This window comes from Erpetoichthys calabaricus, chromosome 17 (assembly GCF_900747795.2).
Source record: "Erpetoichthys calabaricus chromosome 17, fErpCal1.3, whole genome shotgun sequence".
NCBI lineage: Eukaryota > Metazoa > Chordata > Cladistia > Polypteriformes > Polypteridae > Erpetoichthys > Erpetoichthys calabaricus.
Window position 1 is genome coordinate 99173576 of NC_041410.2, and position 26165 is coordinate 99199740.

The 26165-nt window shown below is 51.7% G+C and overlaps 2 protein-coding genes across 3 annotated transcripts in view; one reads left to right on the forward strand and one right to left on the reverse strand.

Moving 5' to 3' along the window:
* The window catches only part of LOC114667565 (rho GTPase-activating protein SYDE1), a 39855-nt gene extending 16257 nt beyond the window's left edge, over positions 1-23598 (reverse strand). Inside the window, exons 1-2 of one of the 2 annotated variants that reach the window (XM_051920533.1) lie at positions 23281-23598; positions 1253-1753 (exon numbers count right to left, since the gene is read on the reverse strand). In XM_051920533.1, coding sequence (XP_051776493.1) covers positions 1253-1753; positions 23281-23365 — 586 coding nt within the window. In that variant the 5' untranslated portion in view covers positions 23366-23598. Of the gene's footprint in view, positions 1-964; positions 1754-23280 lie in introns of both variants that reach the window. The other variant, XM_028822913.2, reaches the window with a different exon arrangement.
* The window catches only part of LOC114667567 (cytochrome P450 4F3), a 66141-nt gene that overhangs the window by 10653 nt on the left and 29323 nt on the right, over positions 1-26165 (forward strand). The gene's annotated exons all lie outside the window — the stretch shown is intronic.

Genomic DNA, 26165 nt, shown 5'->3' on the forward strand with positions numbered 1-26165 from the left:
GACCTCTTATTGCTTAGTCTCGCATGGCGCTTGTGTGTAATGAGCTGCTCAGAATTTTGTTGTTCTGCTGCGTGTGGCACCAGGTAATCGGGGATAAATTGTGGGTATTGCAAAATGGGGTACACTTTACAATAACTAATAAAGGGATCTGTGGGAACAGAATCGGAGTTTGGCCAGGATTTACTGCACTTGTATATTCTTTCTTTTTAAATAGTTGATCCTCATTTTTATTGCTGCCGGTTGTCACCATTTTGTGTCATGGTATCCATTTCGATGGAGATCGGTCCTGGAGTTTGCACAAATTGTCATTGGCTTGAGGGTATGAAGACTGGCACGGCGGAGCTGTAGTTATCCCCTGACTTATTCTTTCTGTTTTTGATTGCGGCCCGATTTGGTTTTAACTTCCCTCACAGTGCTACCTTAACACAAACTGGACTTCTCATTAGAAATTACGCATCACAAGAAGGCGTTGTGGTCCGAGTTACGGATCACGGAGAAGGCCATTTGATAGTTCTTTGCATGAATTATTTAATTTTTTTTTTGTTATTGTTTGCGTGGTTATAGCTACGTGGTTTGTGGTTGCTATACCCGTTTCTGGCGATGTGACCTGCTGAGTCACCAATTCCCTCCTATCTAAGATGGTGGCACTCATCTTCTGCTATCCCAGCACTGGACTTGCAACAAAAACCTTCTGAAATCTTTTTTTGAAGCATCAACTCCGGTAAAAGAAACCCAAGTTAGCGCTCCGATTTTCTGGTTTTGAAGTCCATCTTGCCGACTACGCTGCTGTGTTTTGGGTTTGATGGACTTTCTAGTCAGCTTGTTCTGGCCTCTCGACCCCTTGTCTGTTTTCAGACCTTGATATTGCCTCACCCTTTGGTAGGCCACATTCTGGTCGTTCCTAACCACCTCTCCTTTATCCTTAAAACTCTGACCCTGACTCAAAGCCCTCCGTTCTCCAGACCTGAACTCTCGCTCCTCCTGGCTCCTGTGGCCTCGGGACCCGAGGGCTCAATGCTGGTTGCTGCTGGTGAGGAATCAGCAGTTGGATGAAGGTCAGCACAGAGTGTGTTGCTTCCATGTGCTCTGGAATATTTGGCAGCTCTGTGACTTTCGGGAGGTCTCGGTAGCTCGGGGAGGTCTTCCCCTTCTCGCAGTTTCCAGGGATCCCCATACTCCCTGGTGGACCTGTGTAAGTGAGGACCTTCCTCTTCCGGGATGGGGTTGTACCAAATGTCTCCCTTGCTCTCACCATCTGCTCTCTGCCGGCCATCAGACGCAGAGCCGACAGGATGTCGGGTGGCTTCTTCCGGTTTTCCCGAGGACAGCACCCAAGCTCGGCTGCTTCTGTCCAAGCTCTGCAAGTAGGCCCCCTGGCCAGTTATCTTGTTCCCACATGGCGATGCAGCAGAGTCCGAGAATCCCAAAGCCGGCCGGTGGAGTTCTGGAATGCCGGGGACTGAAGGGCTCTTCTCCTGCTGGCCAGCGCCTGCGTTTACAGCCAAACTCTTTGCCAGTCCCGGATTTGAATCCACGTTCCCGCCAGCCGAGTCGCACTGGAGTCCTTTCTCGTAGTAGCAGTCCCACTCGGACGTCCTTGAACCCGATCCCGACAGGCAGGCGGCGCTGGGGATGCTGCAGGCTGGAGGGAGACGGGCCCAGTTCTGCTTCTTGGACACGGTGATGGGCGTTCCCCTCTTGCACATGCCCTCCTCCAGACTGCCACCGTCCGCTTCGGATTTTGCCACCGCATCTGCAAGAAAAAGAAAAAGGAGAAATGAAAAGGCTGCACGTCTCAGCTGCACGTCTCGGATTCACGCCCAACATTAAATTTCACACCAAGGCTTAAATCGTCTTGAATAGAAATAAAGAGCCGAGAGATAAAAAAAAGTCACAAGGGACGCCAAGGAAAAGTCCTCAAAGATCCCAAACGAATCCAGAAAAGACGGCTTGTGTTCATTGTTTGGTGGGTCAAAACTTGGGTCAACGAGATGTTAAGATTCGATATTTGTTTGTTTTTTGTCTTTGTCGCGTTTAAACGTCCGATTCTGGTGCCCGCTTGTTGCTTCGTTTTGAAGATTCATCGTTTTTTGCAGTTTGTCATCCCTCCCCATTTTGGCTTTCACTCTCCCCGCCGTTTTGGGGCCAATGCCCTCGCCGTTAGGGACGTGTCCTCGGAGGTCGTGACTCGGCCGGCGCCGCGGGTTAAACGGTCCTCCAGGAAGTTGCTGCGGATTCCAAACCCTTTCTTGAGTCGCTCGTTCCAAACTTTCTCCATCCCTGATGTTTCCTGGTTTTTGAATTTGTGCGGAATGAGCTGCCCACCTCCTTCTGAAGTGCTGACTCCCTCCCTCCATCCCTCCGTGTGTCTGAGGAGCTTCTGAAGGCCACTGTTGGAAGGGCTGTTGAGGTGGGTGGTCCGCGGCTACGACAGATTGACTAGTTACGTGTGTTCTGAGCGTTTAGAGCTCTTCCCTTGTGATGGTCAATTTTTGTCACCTTGTCCCGTCACACTTGATTCAAAAGAGTCACCAGGCCGACGTCGACTCGGCTAGGTGTGGCCAGTTTTGTAAGTCGCTTTGGATAAAAGCATCTGCTAAATGTCAGTGCAATTCTTTCTTTGTCCTGTGATATTAGCAGGAGCCACTAGAGGGCAGCATGTACTCTGAGCTGCGAGGCTCCCGGGCGGCCCGTCAGTTGATCATCTGCAGCTTCAGGGATGCCATCGGTGCCACTGGGGCCCATCATTACCCCCTTTAGCTGGCCACCATTTTTTTTTTTTTTTTTCCTCAGAAAACATTCCTTGTGTACGTTTTTCGGTGGGCTTTCATCTGGAAACAATTTGTAAAGACTGAAAATGATCGGGTGGCCACCCAGCGTATTGTTTCACATGTTTTCACTTACCCGTCTCCCAGTAGGTGGCAGTAAACCCCACCCGCCACGGGTTACCCAGGGCTTGAACCATTGCCCACTTTATTTTATATAGCGTCTTTCCCTGCTCCAGAAACTAGAAAGAGAAAGTAAGGAGAAGGTGAAAGGCACCCAAATATCTGGGGAAGGAGCGGCAGAAAAAATCAGGGTGGAGATCTGACGGGGCTGGCATGACAGGAAGGCAGGCAGGCAGGCCAAAAGCAGCGCATCTGAGACCCCCAAAAGTAGGTACCCAGTACAGTCAGATAGCAGCAGCCTAGAAGGTATATTATATAGCGCCTTTCATACACACCCCCCCGATATGAAATCCTATCCCTGTCCAATTTCACAAAAGCCACCTTTTGAGGGCTCAGGTGACGTCACTAAAGCTGGCTTTCACAAAGATGGCCGTGAAGCGGAGCAGAGCACAGCAGGGCTCAACCCGCTCGCCGCACTCTGCCTGCCCCGCTTCCAGGAATTATTTTGGGAACAAAATGCATTTTAATGGGAATTTTCCAGGGAATAAGCAGCTCATTCAGAACTGCTGTGCACCTCTGAAAGAAGATCTGTCAGGGAAGAAAGAATGCTTCTTAATGGACCCTCGCACACCCCTCCATCCCCCCTACGGGGCTCCGAGCTTAGACAGGAAGTCGGCCACATTCCGATTTTTAATGTTTCACTTCCTGCCGCTGGCCAGCTGCCCAAAGGAGTCGCCTCACAAAGAGGGTCTGTCAGCGGGTGCGGAGGGGGGGCTCGCCAACTGGCTGACTGGGGGTCCCGGCGGACGCAGTTTTAAAAGCTCGTTAGCTAGCAGGGACAGGGTGAGGGTCCAGTATATGGAATTAGTGGCCATGGAGGAAGGACGAGTGTCCACTTCCAGCCCCCCCCTCCCCAAAGACCCCCAGGCCCAAAGGAGAGCGGGGAGCCTCAGAAAGGCAGGAGACGGCCGGGTTCAAGTTCAAGTTCAGGGTCCTTCCTTCCTGCTTGACTTGGATGTGTTCAAAGGAACTCATTTGGAGCGTGTTACTCCCTCTCGCCTCCGGTATCCCGTATTTAATCCTCTTCTGAAAGGGTCTATGAAGTGCAAGGAAGAATGTCGCTGTAGTCGGTGCACAACCGTCATATAGCGCCTCTCACGGCGAGGACGCCACTGCTAGTTACTTCACAAAGCAAATCACCTAAAACTGACAAAGGCTCGAGAGTCGCTAATTCAAATGTCCTTTCTCAGGTTATAGTGTTGGGCGTATGCACCATCTGTTGGAATGCCAAATGTTATATTTCAGCCTGGGCCCACCTGCTCTTATTTTTGCTTTGCTTACTTTTGTGTTTCTCATGGAATTGTTGCTCTTTGTTCTTTATTTAGCATTTATGTGATCGAGGGGCGGGGCTCCAATGACATCACACTGGAAGGACCGCCCTCCACAATTTATATTCCGAGCCCTGAGACGGCTGCCCTCCGGTTGTTGTTGCGTTTGAAGGAGTCTGCTGTAAGCGTTGCTTTTATTGTGTGTTTTCTGGTTTGTTGAATTTATTTTATTAGATTTTGTATTTTTTGTTTGCTCCTTGCAGCATTTCTTGTATTTTTTTTACTTAATAAATCTTCATTTTTATAATAAGTCTGCTGGGTGGACAAGATTTGGGGTAACCAGGAGGAAAATGTGAAAGCCGTGGCATCACTAGGGGGGGTGCAGGGCACACGGACCACTCTGGGTGACGCCATCAGTGGGAGTGTCGGCCAGATGGCTGTCTGTAGAGGGAAGCTCGATGAATCGATTGGGTGTCCGTGGGCTGATATCCCCCCACCTTCGTGATACGATCGAGTGTCCGCTCGCCATTACTGCGCTGCAATAATCGGACGGGTGTCCGCGTGCGGCTTTGTTCAAAGTGAGATCAACTCTCCGTTAAAGAGCTCTCGTCATCAAGTCACCCAGGGGCCTGTGCGTGACTTAATGCCACCTCAGTTACCGCACTGGGTGACACCAACCCTAGTGACGCCGCCGTAATAAAGCAACAAAGGGTCAAAACCGGAAGATTAAAGAAAACCGCGTGTGTCAAGGCCAAAAGCAAACTGATAAGTCGAGGACGGAAGTGAAAGGTCGACACTCGGGAGAGCGAAGCACAAAGCAGGCGATTCAGTGGAGTTGTTGATCCGCAGCTCAGATAGGGAAGGATTACCCAGAAGGCCTTGCATTCCATACAATAAGCAACCTCCGAGGACACACCCATAACCAACATCACTTGTCCTAACAACGGGCACCCAAAATGGTGAGCGATAAGTTAAAAAATGGCAAAAATGCATTCCGGGGCTCTAAAAATCCCCCAGAAAACGAGTGCCGGATCATGAAAACTGAGGCCCAATTGCATGAAAAAAATAATAAAGAAGTAATTCCTAACATCTAAAGATTCCACGTTGCCTTTCATCCATAAGCCAGAGGTTTACAGTCCTCCTCTCCCTTCTGGGTGTTTGATTTGTTTGTTTGTTTGTTTGTTTTTTCTTCTCCCTATTTTGGGGTCTGTTAGGCCGCAGCCAGCTGGTGGCAGTTGTGGTTTGGCTGAATCAGACGGAGACTCTTCTAGGCAGGCTGCTTTGGGGGCTCTCTAGCCACATTTGGGACTCCGTGTCACCACACACCAGCCACTGAGCGAGTGTGCGTGTCACACATGATGTCACAGCTATGACGGGCTGCGCTCCCACTCTTGATTTCAGTGACACTTGTGCACTGTGAATGTGGCCCTAGAGTGACAGCCCATGGGCCAGCTGGTTACCTATGGAGGTAAATCGTCTGCTTGTTTTTGAGCTGCATTCAGTGCAGGTAATAAGACGTATGCCGTAATGTTTAATTCTTCTCATCATCTGACAAACTCGCAGACGGCAAGTAGCAGGGACTGCACTGGAGCCAAAAGGTGGCACCCAACCTGCTCTGCCATGGTGCCCTCGGTTCTAAATGGGCACAGAGTATGGCAGCCAGGAGAAGGCTATGGCACTCCCTGCCCGTCCACGGTTTCACAGGAATCCTCCTCTCACTTCTGCCACTTGAGTCCCCAGTGTGCTCAGAGTACCCAGCAGAGACTGGCGTCACCCTGCTCGTGTCAGGAGCAGCCAACAAAGGCACCGCAGCTTTTGGATTCCGTCTGCTCAGCTCTCTCGTCGGAGAGATTTATGAAGGCTGCAGTGGAACAAGAGAGTGCCAAGGTAGGATTGGTTTACATTCTCGGCTCGCTTGCACTTCCTGCTATTGACCCTTCAGACGTCTCTCTGGGACTGACTGGCACGGGGGGCGCTGCCAATGCGACCCGGACGTCGGCCTCTGATCCCCTGGGCCTCAGGCCTGCTTCCTCATTGTGTTGCACCGAAAGCTTGAAATGGACCTTCTGATGAAGACTGCGGTCACAGATACACAAGTGTGTGTGTGTGTGTGTGTGTGTGTACGTCAGTATACAGGCCATCCTCACTCGAGGTCTTGTGGTGACAGCCATTTGGGAGATACTAAAGCCAACGGGCCTAGTGACAAATGTAGTGCCACGTCTAAAGTCACTGAGGTCACTCATGCTGCCCCTTTGCACACACAGTGACACCATCCTGCCTGACTTGTGCCCCACACACACCCCACGTGGCAAGTGAAGGTGCGGTGTGCATGTCCTATCCAGTTATTCTGCTACTCTTTGTCATTTGCTGGTTACGTTATGGCAGGTGTCTCTGATGTGACGGTTTGATCACACTAAGGTGTATTCTACATGTGTCAAAAAGGGACAGACGCGCGTCCACAGGCATGAGTGTGCCCATCATCCAGACGTAAAGCCCAGCACACATGTTCATGTCCACGTGTTCACTCACAGCACACGGCTCAAGTACACAGCTCATGCCAGCCCCGTGCCCATGACCTTTGTCTATTTTTGTAATTTATCAGGTGACAACATGTCCCATGAGCCACTTCATTAAGTGTCCCTGTCACTGCTCAAGTGGAACAGCTTGGCTGGCGACTTGCCGGACGGAGGTCTAAAGTGGCATCTGCAGCCCTGCAATTGTAGGCGTTGGGCAGTGGCAGGATCTGATGGGGACAAGGGGGCCCAGCAGCTTTGGGAGCGGCAGTATCCATGCGCTGCCTCATAAACCGCAGCGGTGACGTCCTCTGGTGACATGGGACAAGGACATCATGATTAGCAGGGATTTAGGGTGCCACACGATGGCTCAAGTGCCAGCCGGAGAAACGGTCCCGTCACACACTCGAGATCTCTGACAGAGCCAAGCGTCCAGCCGATAAGAGAAATTCAGTTTGCCAGCACGAGGTCTAAAATTAGGGGCAGGGAGGCGTCCGAGACCCCATGATCTGAAGAACTGGGGGAGGTCAAAGGTCAGAGGCAGTGCCACTGGGTTGCTCGGCTAGGAATTCGGGGCTGGAATTCCAGGGGATCATTACTCATATGAGGGGCCGCCAGCCAGGGTCTGAGGAGTTCCCAGGAGGCCTTCATCAGGACTTTGGTGCCGCAGTTAATTGTCTGGGAACTTTTTACTTTGTTTGTTTTTACTCAACTGGAAGAACACCAGGAAAAAAAATAAAACACGCAAGGAATTTGATGTGATTATCGAGGAAAAGAACAAACTGGGAGGACGTCAAGGGGGCCACGAGGGAGTGAAACTACGGACCACCACAGCTCTCCTACTGGACACCAAACCCCCACATCTCTCCTGCTTTCTGGTCCTGATCTGTAAACAAAGATCCCAAATTTATCTGGGAATGTTGGGCTCCTCTAAACAAGAGAGACAATAAAAGAGCTGGCCTCGCCAAAACACACGAGTGTGACGAGCGCCTCAAGGGACCGGACGTGAGACTTGTGCCGAGCTCCCCTTCTGTTCCTAAGCATGATGAGGGCCCGTCGTCCTGCAATCGGTGACGTCACACGCCTGCCAGAGTCCACCTCTTCTGGTCCCAAGAATATATAAAGGTGTCCCAAATAGCAAGTTTGGGGACCTCAGAGCGGTGTCACGCCTCCAGACAAACAGGCAGGAACTCCAATCAAATCCTAAATATCAAAGCCTAAAGTCGAAAGTGGAACCGTGCTACTCACATACCGGCACTTGAGAGTTTCATCCGCAACCTCGGATATGAACTGCTCGGGAGTCCAGTTAATAGGGTGATACACCAATGACATGACAAGAGTGACTTCTGAGGACCTGTGTGGTGGAGTGGAGTGGTGTGGTGGTCCGCAGGACTTTGGGGAACCTTCAGGTCTTCAAGACTTGATGGCATTCTGGATGATCTCCATGAATAAGATGGACAAACTTGTTGGGCTGAATGGCCTGCTGGCGTCACAATTTTCCTAATGTCTTCAAGTCCCTAGCAACGAATGGTGCACACAAATGATGACACCCATTAAAAAAAACCAAAATGGAGTCACTAGAAACGCTAAACATAACGGTAATCAAACCGAGATCTGCTCCAGAAGTACTGGAGATACAAACAATAATTCCAGTGGATTCCTCGATGTAAAAAAACAAATAACAATCCTAAAAATGTTCTTTAAGTCGGGACCCATCATCACATAACTGTATGGTAGTCCAGGAGGGACCACTAACCCGTACATCTGAGGTGAGGCCCAGGGTTCGGCGAGGTCGCCTCTTGTTGCCATTTCTCTGCATTCTCGTGATTGACTCAATTTATGAAGACGTCCACATCGTGGAAGGAGAGCGGAATCCATTAGAAACCTTGGATGCAACTCCAAGACCTTGTGCATCAGCAAAGGCTGGAGAAGACCACTCCTATGGCAGCCACCTCTGCCCTGTTTGGCTTTAACATTCACAAGGGAAAGAGCCAAATCGTCAAGGCCAACAATAATTAATTTTAAGCAGCAGGTAGTCACTCTAGGAGGTGAGCTGGTAGCTGAGGTGGAAGCTGTCAACACACTGGCCGATACGGACATCGATGTTAAGGCAAAGCCAGAAGAGCCTTTCATCAGCTAAAGAACTTCCATGGAGTGACGTCCTATCACGGGGGACACCATGGCGTCAAGTACTAAAAAGCTCCTGCCTAAGAAGGGGTTTACAGACCCAATGGCCCAGTGCCATCTGACATGAAGACCAATGGCAGAGGAGGGCTCACCAGCCAGTACTGGAAGACCATTGGCCATCACAAATATCATTGAGGAGACCCTCAGCTGGAATCCTCATGGCAAACAGGAGACCACCGAATTAAAAGAGTGGGCTACTTCTGGAGCCAGCTGGAAAGAAGGACTTCGGACCAAGATGCCCGGGGGGCTCCAAGTGAGGAAGAATCCGTTTGGTCATCAAGGGAACACATTGGGGTCATCTTTGGGGTGCAGTTCTAACGTTGGGCCATTCTAGGAGGATCACCCCTTCCATTTTGTTCTTCTGCTTTTCCCCTTCAGGAGACTCTACATCCATTAAATGGGGGATTCACAGCTGGGACCCCCGACCTTTCTCACGTTTCTGGATGCCTTTGTTCCTTCCTTCCTTCCTTCTTTATCTAGGAAGGGGGCGAAGCTTTGTGTGAATTTGAGCCAAAGCCTGAGACTTCATGGCATCACCCCAAGCTTCAACAACGTGGGGCCGTCATCACGAGTCCTGAGCAGCATGGCGGTGGAGAGACCCTCGGCTCAATCTGATTCTAATTCTGTATTCTCGGGCTGCATTTCGTGTTAACTTTAGGGGTGCGTTTACGGTCTTGTTTGGCCACCATCTTGTTGAGGTCACCTGTCCATTTCAGGACGTCACTGGGACTTCTGCTACAAAATGGCAGCACTGAACATTAGCAGAGTCTGCCAGACCCCTGCTAGTTACTCGGTGCAGAGAGACGCCCCTGTTTTGGATTTGCTTTGCTTTTGAGATCTTTTGATGGCTCGGCTTGCTTGGTTTTTGGAGTTTTGCCTTTTTCTCTCTCTGTTTTTTAAGTTTATTCCCTCGTCGTCGTCGTCTTCTCTCGTTTTTTTTGTTTTTGACCCTCACAGATCTTTTCCTAACGGCCGACTGCTTGCAGGTTTGGCCACTAATTCTTCTCACAGTCCTCTGTAGGTAAGGCGCCATATACAGTAGAGACACCCCGCTCGGGTGATGCCTGCACGGTCCCCTTCTCTCGGGTGGGCATCGGCACAGCCCAAGGAAATCGCGTGACTTGAGTGACAAGAGAACAATGGCAGCAGCATGAAGACCCTAAATTTAATAGAAAGTCCCCCCCCCCCCCACAAGTCGGGGACCCAATGGCTGCTGCATCTTCGCCTCTCGCTCTTCCTGCAGACTTTATGAAGTGCTCTGCGGTCTGCGCGTCTCACCAGATGTGAACATCTGCAGCCCTGACCTCAGAGGCCCTCACTTTCCGGCAGCCAGCGTGAAACAAGCGGGATCAACGGCCGCATTCTTTGTCGTTGCGAGGAATCTTCTTCGGCGCTGGCCATTCCTGCCAGCTGCACATAATGGACCGCTCTGTTTGACGCCTCGGCTCGCTCGATGAGAAGCCGGCCACTTCTAGTCCTTTTGGGGACCCAAGCTGTGTGTCCTGATTTAGGGCCCTGAAGCCCATCACGCCCCTCCGGTCTGTGGGAGTTGGGGGGCCCAAGCAGCCACTCGGCTCCGTTATGTCAGGCAGAAGGTTCTGCTCGTGTGATTCTGGGGGGGTTCAGCACTTGAATGGCATTTGGAGTCACTGGCGCCCCCTGTGGGAGGGAAACAGCAACACTATTAACAGCTTAGGCTGCAATCAAAAAACGCTGAACTAAGTAGCTTGGGTTAAGTCGAGTCGAGTGGCTTCATTGTCATGCCAGCCATACCCGGTGGCACGAAATAACATCCCCAGGACTGCGGGGCTAAATCAGCTCCATGTGAGATAGAAGTAATAAATGATACTCAGTCGCTCTAAGTGTGTAATTACAGCAGTTGGACTTCAGTTCTCCTTTTGTTCCAGTACTTCCACATTTTTCTTATGTTTGTCATAAACGGCACGCGCTCATTTCTTGTTGATTCTAATTGTCACTCTAATGTCACCTACTGCTTGACATGCCTGACTAAAGTCAAACCCGATGAATGGAGCCGGGCCGAGCGGGTTGTCCTAGCACAGGGGCGTCCCCATGATGGCAGTTCCTTATCGGTGTTTCGGGGAGGTCAGCTGGTGTCGGCTGCCTCGATGTCCCCCTGTCCTCTTCTTTGTGACTCTTCTGTCACAGGTGGCCGCCTATGGGCAGGCCAGCAGCACTTGGGACAGTGAGAGGGCAGCAGCAGGAGGTCTTGTTGCACAGGCTGCCTACCGACGGAGGGCACTCTGCACACCCGGTGCAGGTTTCGCCGCCTCCTCCATCTTGCGCACTTTCCAGTGTTTACGCTGTCACATGCCTTCCCATGACATGCCCTATTTTAGGCATAAGCAGGCCAGCGAGCGGAGATGAAAGACAGAGGCGGTCAGCCGGGGGCCGCACTGAGCATCTGCCAGGCGGAGGAGAAATTCTGAAATGGCTTGACTAGCCGGGTCAGGGTGCCCAAGGGGCAAACGCTCCAAATCGGCCACCAACTGCCCGCCGCTGGCATCCTGGGCTCCAGGAGCTTGTCTGACTTCACACCTCGCCCATGACCCGTTCGTAATACTCAAGAAGAATGCGACTAAACGGCTCCAAAGTAAAGACAGATGTTCTCTCGTCTCGGGGGGTTTCCAGCGACTTACATGCAGCAGAGCTGAGCCTCAAAAAATGTGAAGAATCCGCCGGTCAGCCGAGGAAATGCAGACGCAGGAGCCCCGGCCGCCCCTTCTTCCTCTCGTCTCGCAGAGTGGAGGCTCAAACGGTGTCCGCAACGCGAAAAGCAGAGATGACCGACTCGTATGGGTATGGGGTCTTGAGGCCACCTCTGCTGGTAAACGGGCAGGGGGGCACCGGGAACATTAGGCTTGCTAATGGATGCCATTTGGCTTTAGTACTGCTGACAAAATGGGCACCGCACAAAGTCAGATGCACCACTGGCACATGACCGGTGGGTCATCACGGACAACGAGTGCCAAAAACAGCAGGAGGTACGCAGGCGAAACATCGGCGTCCATCAGAACTCCTGCAAGGGGGCACAAATACCTGGGATTCAATAACGTATTTCAGGGGTCCTCAGGCTTAGCCTCAGCATGTTTTAGGTGACTTTCTCATGTGTTTGGACATTGGCACTGGGTCCCCTCTCACTCTTTGACACGCCACCCGCTATTTCACAGACTCACTTAGGACTGGGGGTCTTCTGAACAATTGCAGGGGTCAGTGTGTGCTGGGTGAGCCCTTTGGTATCTGATACTAGGAAGAATAACGTGATGGTGTCATGACGTGATAGCAGGATAAATGTTGCCTGGTGTGTAGGGGGGGGGGGGCGTCTTATACCCATAAACCCCACCACATCTCGCCAAGACCCCAGCTCTAATTCCAACCTTGCTCTTTTTATTCAAGCCACTGCCGTCCTTGCGGCCCACGCCATCCTCAGTTTTCCTTCTCCTCCTCCTCAGCTGTCCTGGCTGAGATGGAGGACCCCTTTTCCAAGCAGGACCTGGAGGAGTACACCTGGCACATCAATGCTGTAGCCAGGAAGCGATCCACATGACAGGGCCACCTCTAGTGGCACCCAAGGACCCCGACAGGGCTGCGCTTAGAACTCCTGGGGGCTCCACCAGGGTGTTGGTGTACTGAACTGCACAGAATGAGATGCAATGAAAAAAGAGACCGAGGTCACCACGGTGAGTCACAGAATCAGACAAACGAGGCCCAGGACGTGAAACATCATCGTGGGCAAGAGCAGCAGTAGCCAAAAGTTCACAAGACTCCAGCCAAGACGTCAGAAAGTAATCGTACTCGCGTATAAAGCAGAATCTGAAACCCAAGAGCCGTTGGATAACCAACAATTACAAAAGACTTTTAGGCAGAATCCGCAAACTCGGACAAACCAGGAATGTCGAGGTGTTCTGATTCCACAAACTCTGAGAAAAGGGATCAGGAGATGAAGGGAGGTCAAAAACACGCATAGGGTCGATGGCAGAGAGTCAAACCGACATTCAACGAAGTAGAAACATCAAGCGAAAGTCAGAGAAGACGTCCAAGAAGCGTTCAGATCATTTAATGCAGAGAATCGCACACCAAACGCTAAACCAGTCCAAACTTGGATAAGGAAGAACTGTAGGTGACAACCCGTCACACTGATGTCACCGTGCGTCACACATTCCTGAGGAGTCCTGGGTAAACTACTTGGGTAACGACTCGCACGAGAGGCACTAAGTGGCGGCACCCGTTGGAATTCAAAATGGTGTGATGAAGACGAGAACAAATGTCAGGAATATCGATAAAGAAAAATGTAACACCAAAGTCAAACTCCTGGAGTTCAAAAAGCTCCGTTTAGACGCCCAGAAGTCCAAAGAACTCTCTAGAAAATGCACCAAAAACAGAAACACGTGTGACCGCAGCATTCCGGGGTCTCGGAAACCCCAAAAATGAAGTACAAATGATTTTGTTGAGTCCCAGGAACCACATAGAAAAATGAGACCAGTCGTGACAGTGGTGGGGACACATGACCCCCAAGATGCAGTCCATCTGTCACTGACCTGCTGCAAAGCTCAGGAAATGCCAACCACCTTGGCCAGGGTGCCAGCCCACCCATAATGCCTTTGAGAGCAGTGAAGCTCGCCACTCGACTGGCTTTTATCGTACGACCACTGGACTTCATCACTTCTGCTCATCTGTTAGACACAAACAGGCAGGACCACCGGGAATTTGGAGCTGCTCACCAAGGTCCGTCAAGGTGTTTGCTCGGAGGACCCAATAATATTTCTCAGAAGAAATTCCACACAACTGGTCAATCCTCCTCCTCCTCCTTGTGGGTCCAACAGCACCAGAATGACCCCAAATCCATAACCCCCCCCCAAGAGTGAACTCCAGCCGACTGTTGACAAATCCTTTAGTCATCTCAGAAACCATCAGGCGACCTTAAGTGCCTCAGGTCAGGTGGGAGTGTGTCTCCTCCGTTATGACCACTCAATAACACTCTGGAGGTCTCCAGTTAGGCTAACGTTGCCCACCCTTATATGGGGTGTGGTGGGGTTGCTGACTAGTTGGCACCCATTTTTAAAGACGGCCCCCTAAAACATGCCCCACCTTATCCCAGGCAGACTACTGCCCACCATTAGACCCAAACATGGTCCATTGGGGCTCACCAATGCATTGTCGCTAAGGAGACAAACGTGCCTAGCAGAGCGGAGTTGGAATCCCAAAGAGACAGAAACCTGTTCAGAGCCCACGCTGGGACCCATGGACACTCAAGAAGCTCCACATCTGCATTCATGGCTCTTGCTCTCTTAAAGAGTGGATTGTTCTCATTAGGGTGGTTGTGACCCTCCTGACCGAACTGGAGGAGATCAAGCATCTTGAGGTCTTCTCCTTAAGTCATGGGAGTCAAGGACATGAGACCACCGAGCAGACTGGAGCTGCTCCTGCTGTTTTGTGGGTGCTGCACTGGTGATGACCAAGGAGCAAAGTCTATAGATAGAATTTTTTGGTTTAGGGGGCTATCGCTATCCCTGTCCTCCCTTCTGGCCATAGCTATGAGACTGGGAGTACAGGTGGCAGAAATGAGGGTTCTATGTAGGACCACTGGGCTTGAACTCCATGATGGGGTGAGAAGATCAGCAATTCAGAGGAGCCTCACACTGGAGTCGCTGCTCTTCTGGATTGAGTAGAGTCTGATGAGATGGTTTGAGATGTCCTAACAGCATCCCATGGACTGATACCCTGGACATGCTCTGGGCACACCCACTGGATGGAGAGACAGCAGCAGACCCCGGACATGCGGGTGGGATTAGATCTGTTAGCTGGCTTGGGAATGCCTGAAAATTCCCTAACGAGCTGGAATCTGTTTCTCTTGGAAGAGGGAAGTCCAGTGTGACCTCCTTAGGCTGCTGCCACCATCACCACCTCCATCAGGAAAAGGGGTCTCAAAAGATAAGATGAGATCTTGACAGCCATTAACAAGGATCAGGATGAGATGAGACATGGAGACCACCAAGCTCTTGTCTGACCTGATGGAGTGAATGGCCTCCTCTCATTTATCGCACTTCTTCTGGTCAGGGCTTTGTGATGATTGGTCCTTCTTGGGCACCACAGTTGCCTAAAAGACCCTTAGGAAAGGCACAGCCAGTCCACTACACATGGGAGCACCCAAGATGTCACCATCACCATTGCTGACCTGACTGCAATTCTACGACATACAGGAAGGGGCTTGGGGGGCTTCATAAAGTCACCATATACTGGCATCAACAAGTTAAGGGACAGCTTGGGGGTCCCATGGCCAGTAGAGGGTCCGTAATCGGAACAGAGAAGAGAGCCCAAAGTTGGTGCCTCCTAAAAGGCAAAACAGGGCCCTGGACGACATAACAGAAAGAAAAGCTGATGGCCACGGAGAAGCCATGAAGGAGGTTTGCCTTCAACTCCAAAAAAGCTGAAGTGAACGAATCGGTGGAAATTCACAGAAGCTGACGGAATTTTCCTCCAAAGTCTGAATCGGCTGCTGGGGAATTTAATCATTTAATTATTTTTTTTTTCCACTCATGGAAAAATCGTGAGGCTGCAAAGACAAACCACAAGTGCAGTTCTCAATAACGGAGAAGTTACAGAATGGCCTCAGTGGCCCAGAAAAATGCCAGAGAAAGTGGTGAAGGAAAGCAGACGGCAGAGGGGAGGCCATCAGGGTGCCATGGTACCCTCTCCAGAAGACCCCGGCAGAACGTCGTCTTGGACTTTCATTATCCTCACATGTGCACCAAATAGCGAGACGCCGGTGACGCGGCCTGAGCGCCTTTGGGGTCTTTTGTCACCGCGCTGTGAGGCGTCATGCTGACCGAGGCTCACGGGTCCCTTGAGAAGCCGGGGTGGCTACCGGGTCGTGACCTGCGCTGCTGGAGGATTTGTCCAAATCGCTGTGCGTGTTTTCCTTCTGACCTTTACAAACATTGAACTTAAAGAAAGACGCCGTCGAGCTTCTCCGAGGCACAGATGTGGTGGCCGATTATGGCGGTTTGTTAATAATTTGTGGCGAACCCCCCACCCCCAGCGAGGATAAACACTAAAACATCCACTGCACATCAGAAAAGCTTTGGTGGCAGGGGTTGGCGCCACAGCAAATTTACCCCAGAGGGCATTGGGTTTTAAATGGTGAGGGGGGTGATGTGTGATTACCACACAGCAATCTGAATTAACAACGAAACATACCAACGCAACAACTAAGGTGGCACCACACAGGATTGTGCCAACAGGCAGCCCTGATTATACCACTCACTGCATTAAAACAAAATCAAACAATGAAATAAATAAATAAATAAATAAATAATAAGAGTAAACTCTCAGGACTGACCCCTAAAAAGCTCAGCCTATCACAGCAGACGGCTGACCAGGCGTTTAGAATGCTGGTGGGCGGGCCAAAAAGGGTGGAGTCTGAGAGAGGCATGCCAATAGAAGGGGTGGAGTCTGGCAGAGGGAAAGCGAGAGAGAGAGATCAGATAAGGCGGAGCCTAAGCAGGACTCAGAGAGAAAGAGAGAGAGAGGGGAGGCTCTGTCACAAAGGGTGGAGTCTGAGAGGGAGGATGATGCTGTCAAAAGGGGAGGAGCCTGGGCAAAGAGAGAGAGAGAGGCTCCACCCTTTTTGCCAGAGTATGAGAGTCAGAGGGTTGTGTTGTCCGAATGGACTGAGCAGGTGGTGGGGGGTTCTCTATCAAAAGAGGTGGAGCCTGAAAAAGTGGGAGGTGCTTTCACAAACCGTATACCCGTCACACACACACACACACACACACTGCGTGTGCACATGACAGACATAAAGTGAGTGATTTAGCACATAAACAGCCGCACTTACAAGACCTGCCACTCTCTTAAATCCATTGGTCGGGGGGTGTGGCCACCAGGGGGTCCTGAGAAGGATTGGCTCATAGAGTTGGGGGAGTGGTGAGAGGTGGTGCTGGTGGTGTGAATGTGCAGGCAGGGGTTGTGGCAGATAAGAGAGGCTGGCAAGAACCATAGAAGCCTGGAGTGACAAAAGTGGCTTTGAGGGGCAGGCGAGGAGGGAGATGAAGAGCAGTAAACCTCATGTGAGGAAGAGATGTGACATCTGACAACAGATTAGACCCCAGTGAGTACGAGTGATGACACAATGTCAGCCAAATGACGCCATAAAGAAATCGCATAAAAGGAAGATCAACCAACATCCTGCCATACAGTAGAACCAGCGAAGGAAGGAGAGCATTAAAGGACGACTCAACATGAAAAGCAGAAACAAAAACGAATATTCATACATTTCCAGTTTTTGTTCAATGGACAAACTGCTGAATTGTTTTATGCCGAGTGGATGTAAATCACGATAATGATGATGACTACCACATGTGCAAGTATTAGGCTGTGAGCACCGCAGAGGAGGAAATGTCCGACAAATTGGGCAATCAAATAAAGCTAAAGTGACAAGTCCTTCAACGCAGCAGTTTGTCACACAGCACAGCCACCAAAGCGCAGGACGTCTCGACACCAAAGGTGGGCTCAGCCAGCCTGTAACGGGCCCCCGGCCTGAATGTGATGTTGAAGTTTAATAATACCGACGAGCCACTGTGGACGACGAGAGGGTGACATCTGTCACCCCCGCCTAGGGCTCCCAATGGGCTTCACCTGGCAAAGATTGGCAGAGATGTGTTTCTGCCATTGTCTGTACATTCAGTGCCTCTGATGTGCCAGGGAGAGACCGACACGTGGAGAGATTAAGAGCGATGTGCACCCACAGCTGAGGAGGGCACCCCAAAGACCCACAATGTCACTGGTGCTCCGCCCCCAAAGACATACAATGTCCCTGGTGCTCCGCCCCCAAAGACGTACAATGTCCCTGATGCTCCGCCCCCAAAGACGTACAATGTCCCTGGTGCTCCGCCCCCAAAGACGTACAATGTCCCTGGTGCTCCGCCCCCAAAGACGTACAATGTCCCTGGTGCTCCGCCCCCAAAGACGTACAATGTCCCTGGTGCTCCGCCCCCAAAGACGTACAATGTCCCTGGTGCTCCGCCCCCAAAGACGCACAATGTCACTGGTGCTCCGCCCCCAAAGACGTACAATGTCACTGGTGCTCCGCCCCCAAAGACGTACAATGTCACTGGTGCTCCGCCCCCAAAGACGCACAATGTCACTGGTGCTCCACCCCCAAAGACACACAATGTCACTGGTGCTCCGCCCCAATGACAAGACGTCACTTGTGCTCCGCCTCTTGCAGCTGCACACTGAAAAGCAAGCAATGGCACCAAAAACTGACATTCAAGTTGATCGGCCAATGGGGAGAGCAGAGCAGACGTTTGCATACAAAGCCAAACTCCTCCAGTGTGTGTGTTATGTGTGTGTACAGTACGTGTGTGTGTGTGTCTGTGTCTATGCTGTTGCTCTGAAGACCCGGTGCAGGACAGAGCAGCTTCAGAAGACTCTGAGTTGGGTGGGCACGTTTGTGCCCTCCAGGAGGGTTTGGTCTTCTGCGCCATCGCCTTTTTATTCTGCCAGTCATTTGGGTTCCTCACACACTTTAATGTGTGCCAACAAAGCTGCTTGTTGTCCTTGAAAATGCCAAGAGCCAAATCTCTGAAGGGCGATTCCCGCGCATCACCAGCTCGCCGTTTCCCTTGGCAGTCCTCCACGTTTGATTTGCTCGCCGTCGCCGTTTCAAATGTTCACTCTTCTCACACTCGCTACACCAAACCAAATGAACTCTGCTGCTCTGTTATATGGCGCCCCTCCCAGGGTGCACTTCAGGTGGTCCGTGCCGCCTGTGATCCTGTGTGGCCCTCGGTGCACCTCCTCGGCACCAGGCCACCATTTAAACAATCACAGAAGAACAAATATTTAAAATGCTGGCTGTGCTGAGCGGGCACCTTGGCCCCCTGAACTCTGCGTCCGCGTGTTACGAAAGCAGACAAACACTGGCAGCCCACCCGCGACAAAGCAAAGCCAAAAGTGCTGGCCTTTCTCTTCAGTTATGGGGTGCCATGGAAGTGGAGGGTTTCTCTTCTGTATGCCACCTTTACTTTGCACAGCTTCGCCAGTTTCAGCTTGGCAGACGCTGATGTCCTGGCAGCTCAGCTGTCAACAAATGAGAAAAGTCCATAAACTGAGGCCTTTAGAAATGCAGCGGGTCACACCAGAAACACTGAGACCGAGGGACAGACAGACAGACACGGGCACACGCGCTGGCCCCCGTAAATTGGGACCTCGTGAAAGGCGCTATATGACAGACAGACACGGGCACACGTGCTGGCCCCCGTAACTTGGGACCTCGTGAAAGGCGCTATATGACAGACAGACACGGGCACACGCGCTGGCCCCCGTAACTTGGGACCCCGTGAAAGGCGCTATATGACAGACAGACACGGGCACACGCGCTGGCCCCCGTAACTTGGGACCTCGTGAAAGGCGCTATATGACAGACAGACACGGGCACACGTGCTGGCCCCCGTAACTTGGGACCCTGTGAAAGGCGCTATATGACAGACAGACACGGGCACACGCGCTGGCCCCCGTAACTTGGGACCTCGTGAAAGGCGCTATATGACAGACAGACACGGGCACACGTGCTGGCCCCCGTAACTTGGGACCCCGTGAAAGGCGCTATATGACAGACAGACACGGGCACACGTGCTGGCCCCCGTGACAGACAGACAGCTGCGCTCTTCTGTGGGTTTCTGAAGAGTTTGCCACCAGCATGGCCTCCCAGCAGTAGTTGGACAAAAGCAAAACTCGGCAGTCCAAGTGTCTCCATTTTAAACGTTTTAGTGACACTCAAAGCAAACAATTCACAAAGTCGATCACAACGCCAAGGAACGTCTTGCCTGCGGTTTGCGCCTGAGCCTTCAGGGTACCCGGGTTACGTTTCTTCAGGCTCCTCTGTCATCTCACTCGCTGCACAGAACGGCCATGACGGTCCGCAGACCCCTCGCCCTTAAAGCCAGACTGACACTCAATCTGAGGGTCCTGTTGTGTCACACGAGGCTAACACGGAGGACAGACACCCCACTGATGTGCCTTAACTTAGAGGGGGTGCAGCTGATGTCCTTTATCTTTGTAAGAGTTACGTTCTCTTCAAGTTCATCACTTAGATTTACTGACCACGTTAACTTGAGAGTCTTGGCTCTTACAGGTAGAAGAAATGAAAGGCATAGAGCAGGAGCTTTGGGTTTTAACAGACAATAAATAAACACAGAAATATTATTATAGTGTGACAAACGCCACAACTCGTGTCCAGTACACACCACAATGATGACAAAGACAGAAAAGAGAAAAGGAGCAGAGTGACAGCCGTGTCACGTCCAGTGGACGATTGGCATCAGACAGTGACACGGACTTTAAGAAGCGTCAGAATGGCAGCTGAAAAGGTGACGGCCACTGAGAGAGCAGCTCACTGACGGAGGGCCGAGCCGCGATGTCCACTCTGATAAGCACTGGAGAGAAACTCAAAATACGAAGACAAAGAAATAAGAAGAATCCTGCCTTGTGCCCCGTGCTGGCTGGGATTGGCTCCAGCAGACCCCCGTGACCCTCTAGTTAGGATATAGCGGGTTGATGGATGTGATGGATGGATAATGAGAATCGGCGCCCCCCCCCCCCCCAAAATTGGCTGAGGTCAGCATCTCAGCCTCCTTTGGTACCCCTGAGCAGAACAGCAGGGGGTCCTCAAAACCAAAACCCCAAACGTCACGCGTGTCTCTGAAACGAATGCTGAGGGGACAAACGCTTTGTTCACAGCACTGGCTGATCTGTGCGGGGGTCTGTCTGTCTGTCTGGCCGTCTGTCCAGTGACTGCACACCTCAGTCTGGGGCTCCATAATGGGAAACACACCAATCTACACACACACACACACAAATAGTAATAAGAATATATATTATTATATGATCTACATACATTAATAACACGGGGGGGGGGGGGGGGGGGTGTGATGTATTGTACAGTCTGATCACTTTATAACACACACACTCTATACTGTATGTAATCAGAGGCACACAGATATCATTTACAGTTACTCCGTCACACACACTCTGTAGATGTTGGCTATAAACTCTGACTGGAAATACGCATCAAATATTATAATGTAGTTGATTTAGTCTCAGAACTGTTTAACACATTATAATATACAGGAGAGTTATAGGTGTGTGTGTGTGTGTGAGATATACATGTACTGTATACGTGTGTGTGTGTGTACATATGTAGGTAAAGATATACGTAATCACACACACGCACTCGTCTAAACCGTGTACTGTATACAGTAATATTACAGTACACTGTTTAGACGTGTGTGTGTTATTACGTATATCTTTACCTACATTAGGGTATCTATCTATCTACCTACATATGTACACACACACACACACGTATACAGTACATGTATATCTCACACACACACACACACCCTATCTATTATACTTTAATAGCATTCTTATAGTTTTGACACACTCAACATAATAATAATACTAACTGTCCACGCACAGATACCGTAAGTCCCGTCCCCACATATTCTCTTCAGGTGCCACATGTTGTCACTGCCGTCCGCCAGTCGCTCACACGCTCATTTCCAGTACTGTGCTGGTCGCCCGGTCCCTCCGCGTGTCATTACTGTGACGGCGTTGACGTGACGTCAGTCCAGTAGGTCACACTGTCCTGTACACCGCGTACTGTACGTGTAGGTGTCCCCCTCTGCTTCAGCCCCAGGACCACCTAATACTCCGCACTGCCCTATGAATGTCGATGCTGTAGTTGAGTTTATTTGCTCGGCTCAGTCCGGGGGTCTCACACCTCATCGAGCACATTTACGGTACGCAGGGATGTTTCTGGGGGGTTTAGCCTCCCTATTGTCACATGTACCGCGTACTTCCATCCACTTTCATAAGCTGCTCACGCAGGGCAGATTGAGGGGGGCAGCAGGCGCCCATCCCAGCAGTCGTAGGGGCCGAGACGGGAACACCACGTACAGTATCCCATTATATTTATTTATCATTTCTTTCCGCACACGTTCACCTGTACACATGTCTGCCTTGTTTATTCACAGTTGTCCCAATCTGCCAGACACGCGCTGCCTTGAACTGCTCTTGGGGGGGGGGGGGGGGCTCTGTGAAGGGTCTTCTATCCGACCACATACAAGTCACGTGCACGTCTCTGATCTACAGAAGGTGACCGCCACCACGCACATGGTGTCCACACGAGCCCGTGTTTAGGGGGGTCGTCTTCCCGCTTCGCTTTGCTCAGTCACCCCCCGATCTGCCAAGCGGGCAGAATTGGCGCCCACCTGCCGGGCCTCCCCACTGCGCCCCCTATCGTGCACGTCAGCGGCTCTCCGGTGTTTACTAACAGAGCCGCCATGTGAGGAGCAGACGGGGCTGCGTGTGACACCTTTGAGGTCCCTGCTGCTTTGTGTCGTTCGGACTCCGTGAGCGGGACACTCGCGGTGGCCTTGCCAGGGAGCGCTCGGCACGAAGTGTTTACTCGGGTGAGCGCTGCCTTCTGCCTTTTAAGTTCAGTTCTTTGTGATTTGCACGCCCACATAAAACACTTCACGGCACTCGCTGACGTGCTAAACTAACTTAGCCGAGTGCGGACTTCTAAACGGGTGGGAACTGAAATGAAGTTTGTCACGTAAACTGCCCCCTAATTACCCCTGAGATCTCCTGCCGATGCTTTCCGCCCAGATGTCGGATGGGCTTCTCGAACAGCTGGAAGCAACAGGAAGAGCGAAGGAAGCGGCCACTTGAACGACACACCGGTGTGACCGTGAGCCACTTGAGCGACATCGCCATTTCTCTTTGTATTCTTTGTGCTTGTTGTGTAATCGTTTGCTTCCGATTATCCGATAAAGCGGAGTCAGGACATCAGGGGCGCTCACAGGCTACCCGGTGATATCACAGACGGGGGCGGCCAGCAACAAAGCAGCACCCCAGAGGAGAGTCCCGTCTAGGGAGCCCCCTTCCCAGTCGGATTAACGGTCCTGGCGCACCAGAGCACAGTTATGTAATCCTGAAGGAAGGCACGGCTGCTGACCGAGCGGCGGAAAGCAATGGGACATAACGGTTTTCAAGTCGCTCTTTGCCTGTCCGATCCGTCAAGTTCTCAATGCTAAAGCTAAGGGGGCTTTATGGGGGCGACAGAAGTAGAAGGAAAAAAGAAAGAGAGAGAGACAGAGAGACAGACCACTGGGCGTCCCTGTTGTCATCTGTTCTGCAGCTGCAGCAGCGTGACGTCCGGCGCTCTTCTAACGGGGACAGCGGCGTCCCCCGAGCTAACGGGAGTGACAGTTTCCAAGCGCGTAGCGAAGCGCAGAGCAGCGCAGCGCAGCATCGCCTCTCAGCCCGTCCCCTCCGTACCTCCTGCCTTGGGCTCCGTCTTCCTCCGGCACTTCTCTTTGCCTCGCAGCCTCGAGAGGGTCCTCCGCAGGAGAGGCTCTGCCATGGCGCCGCCTGGAGCCTCAGAGAGTCACCCCGAGCCCCGCTGTCTCCCCATGCCCGCTCGCTGCTTGACGAGTGCGCTGTGTCGCGGCCGCAGCCTCCTCCATGGCTTTGCCAGGAATTTCACAGGAAACGAATTCCAGGGATTCTTTCCCAAAACTTTTTTTTTTTTTTTTAAAGAGGCGAAGTTTGTCGGGGGCTTCTGGGAGATGTAGTGCGCTCTTCGCTGCCTCCGAGTTAAGTGCGTTTTGTGTTACCGTTTAACGGGGTAGGCTGGCACACGCGCGCGCGCGCACACAGACACACACACACACACACGTGCGCGCGCGCGCGCTCATGGAGGCGGCTGTTAATATCCGACACACACTCACAGCCTTGTGATCCCATAAGACACGCGCACGTAAAGCGACAACTCCCATAAACAAGCGGGCGGGGGGGGCATCAACGCGCAGAAAGACCCTCGTGCGTCCGCAGCCACAAACGGGGTGTGCTGGACAAACGCCCCGCGCCCTCCAAACGGCAAACACACACAACGAAATGTCGCAGAGAAACATTTGGATCCATCGAGGCTGCCTTGCTTGTTCGAGAAGAGGAGCAGCCATAGCGGGGGGGTCTGCTGCTGGAGGTCTCTATGCGCTTATTCCAGTCAGTGGGTTCTCTCAGGCATCCGACGTTGGTTCCTTGGACTTTGGAAAGCTGGATAAGCCAGAAATCCTCCAAGTCTGGCAGGCGACCTAACAGGACACTAGGAAGTCAAGAAGATGCGAACTTAGCCTGAGTTACCAGCAAGGGCCCTCAATGTCAGGGACACTTTGAGGATTTAGAAGTCTGACCTCCTCTCTCTGCGGTTATTTATCAAACTTGTTAGGATTCTAAATTAATAAGGGGGTCTGTCTGGAAACTTCACGTGGGCGGCTCTCTTGGGATCAAAAGGAGGATCACTCTGATGGAGGAGAGCAGGTCAGTCAATTGGGTGACACACAGTAGGTGGTCATCTGAGGGACACTAAGGGGTGTGCACTCCTGACCCCTCCAGTCGTGAACTCTGATGATACCGAGTGGGCTTCGCTACCCGCTGGGCACAGTTTGTGAACGTAAAAGTGTGCACACTCCGTCCACCAAGGGGCACATGCCATTCAAGTCAGTGGTATTTAAAGAAGGGGCACACACTACAGACTCTGAGACGGGGGGGTTAGACCATGTTAGACCAGCTACCCGCTATGACCAATGAGGAGTGACGTCCCTTCACCCACATGGGCTTCGATGGGCACAGCTTTGGAACCTTTATTGTTAAAGAGTGAAAGCACCAATGGTAAGCAAATGTGGGGCTTCAACGCCCACCCCTGCATCGACCCAAACCTGGACGGGGGGCCAGCAAACACAAATGAAGGTCGGACATAAAGTGCCAATGAGACACTAATAGGATTTTTTTTGTCACGCGAGTCTTCACCATCAGGAGTCACCACAACAAGGTGCCCACACTTCACTGAATGGACACAAGAACACACCGCTGGGACAAAGTGACAGGCAGCGGCCAAATATTAGCAACCGTCTGGCAGGTGAGCCAGTCAGCAAAGGGTTAAGTACGTAGCACTTTATTTGTCCCGGCGGAAAATGTAACTTTTAGGAAAGATCCACAAATATAAAAATCTCAGTGCAGAGAACACCAACAAACCCCCAACATGCACACGGATTACAAAAAACAAGAAGCTAATGTCGGACTTTGTGATGATGTCACAGTGAGCCACTGCCGTAAGGCACTATAAAGGCACATCATCTCTATGACGCGCCAGCAGACGCGTGTCCTTCATAGCTGCGGTGATGTCCACCCTTGTCTACTCAGCTTTGTCCTCATTCCACCGCTACCTCCAGCAGGTCCATAAGGTGTCCCACAACTGAGCCTGTGGCTTGTTGATTTGGTGGACCGTTTTTGACGTGATGTCACCAGCCAGCCCACCGCACTGGCCATTGCAGGGCTGTAGGAGGCATAAAGGATGTCACATTGAAGGAATGCGGTCACCAATTAGGAGTGTCTGCTCTGTCCTTCCTTGTCCAGTCCCTTTGTGTTATGAGACCAGGCTACAGATGGCGGCCCTCGAGTACTCGGCCTGGCATGGAGACTCTCAGGTGTGGCCGTCCCCTGACTGCGCTCCTCTGTCTCAATGCACCCCACTGGTGCCAAACCATCAGTGACTTCCAAGTGACATGACCTGCTGTCACGTTTCTAGTCCGAGGTGTAGAAGGTGAACAGGAAAGGTGGCGGGTCTTCTCTGTGCAGACCCTGAGCATCTCAAACTGGGGTCTACCTGATCGATAGCCCGTTATCCTAAAATAGCAGTTTAAAAAGCAAGAGATGAAAAATAAAGGAGCCAAACCGGGCAGCTTTTTAGAACTGATCTGACAGGAGAGGACTAGGACATCCAAAGACCGAAGATGATCGACATTCACAAGCCATGAGCGGAGCTGCCCTTCATCCCCCTGAAGAGCCGCACTGTCCTTATGGCCACTTACTCAGGGTCCCCTGCCTCGAGTCCCGCACTTCAGTCGTCCTGCAGTGGCCACGAGATGCCTGCCAGTTCTTGGCATTGAGAGGCGAGCTTGGGATCCTGGCAGCAGTGGCCGTCATGAGTGAGTGGATGCTGATTTGTCAAAGCAGGCGGAGAAGAGTCGAAGTTGGGACGGCGTGGCGGCTCGCTGTGTAAGTAAGGATGTGAGCAGATGTGCAGAGAGACGCGTAGCAGCTGGCACTGTCACCGTCAAATGGCAGTTAAGGTCCAGTGTCAGGAAATACCTGACAATGCAAGG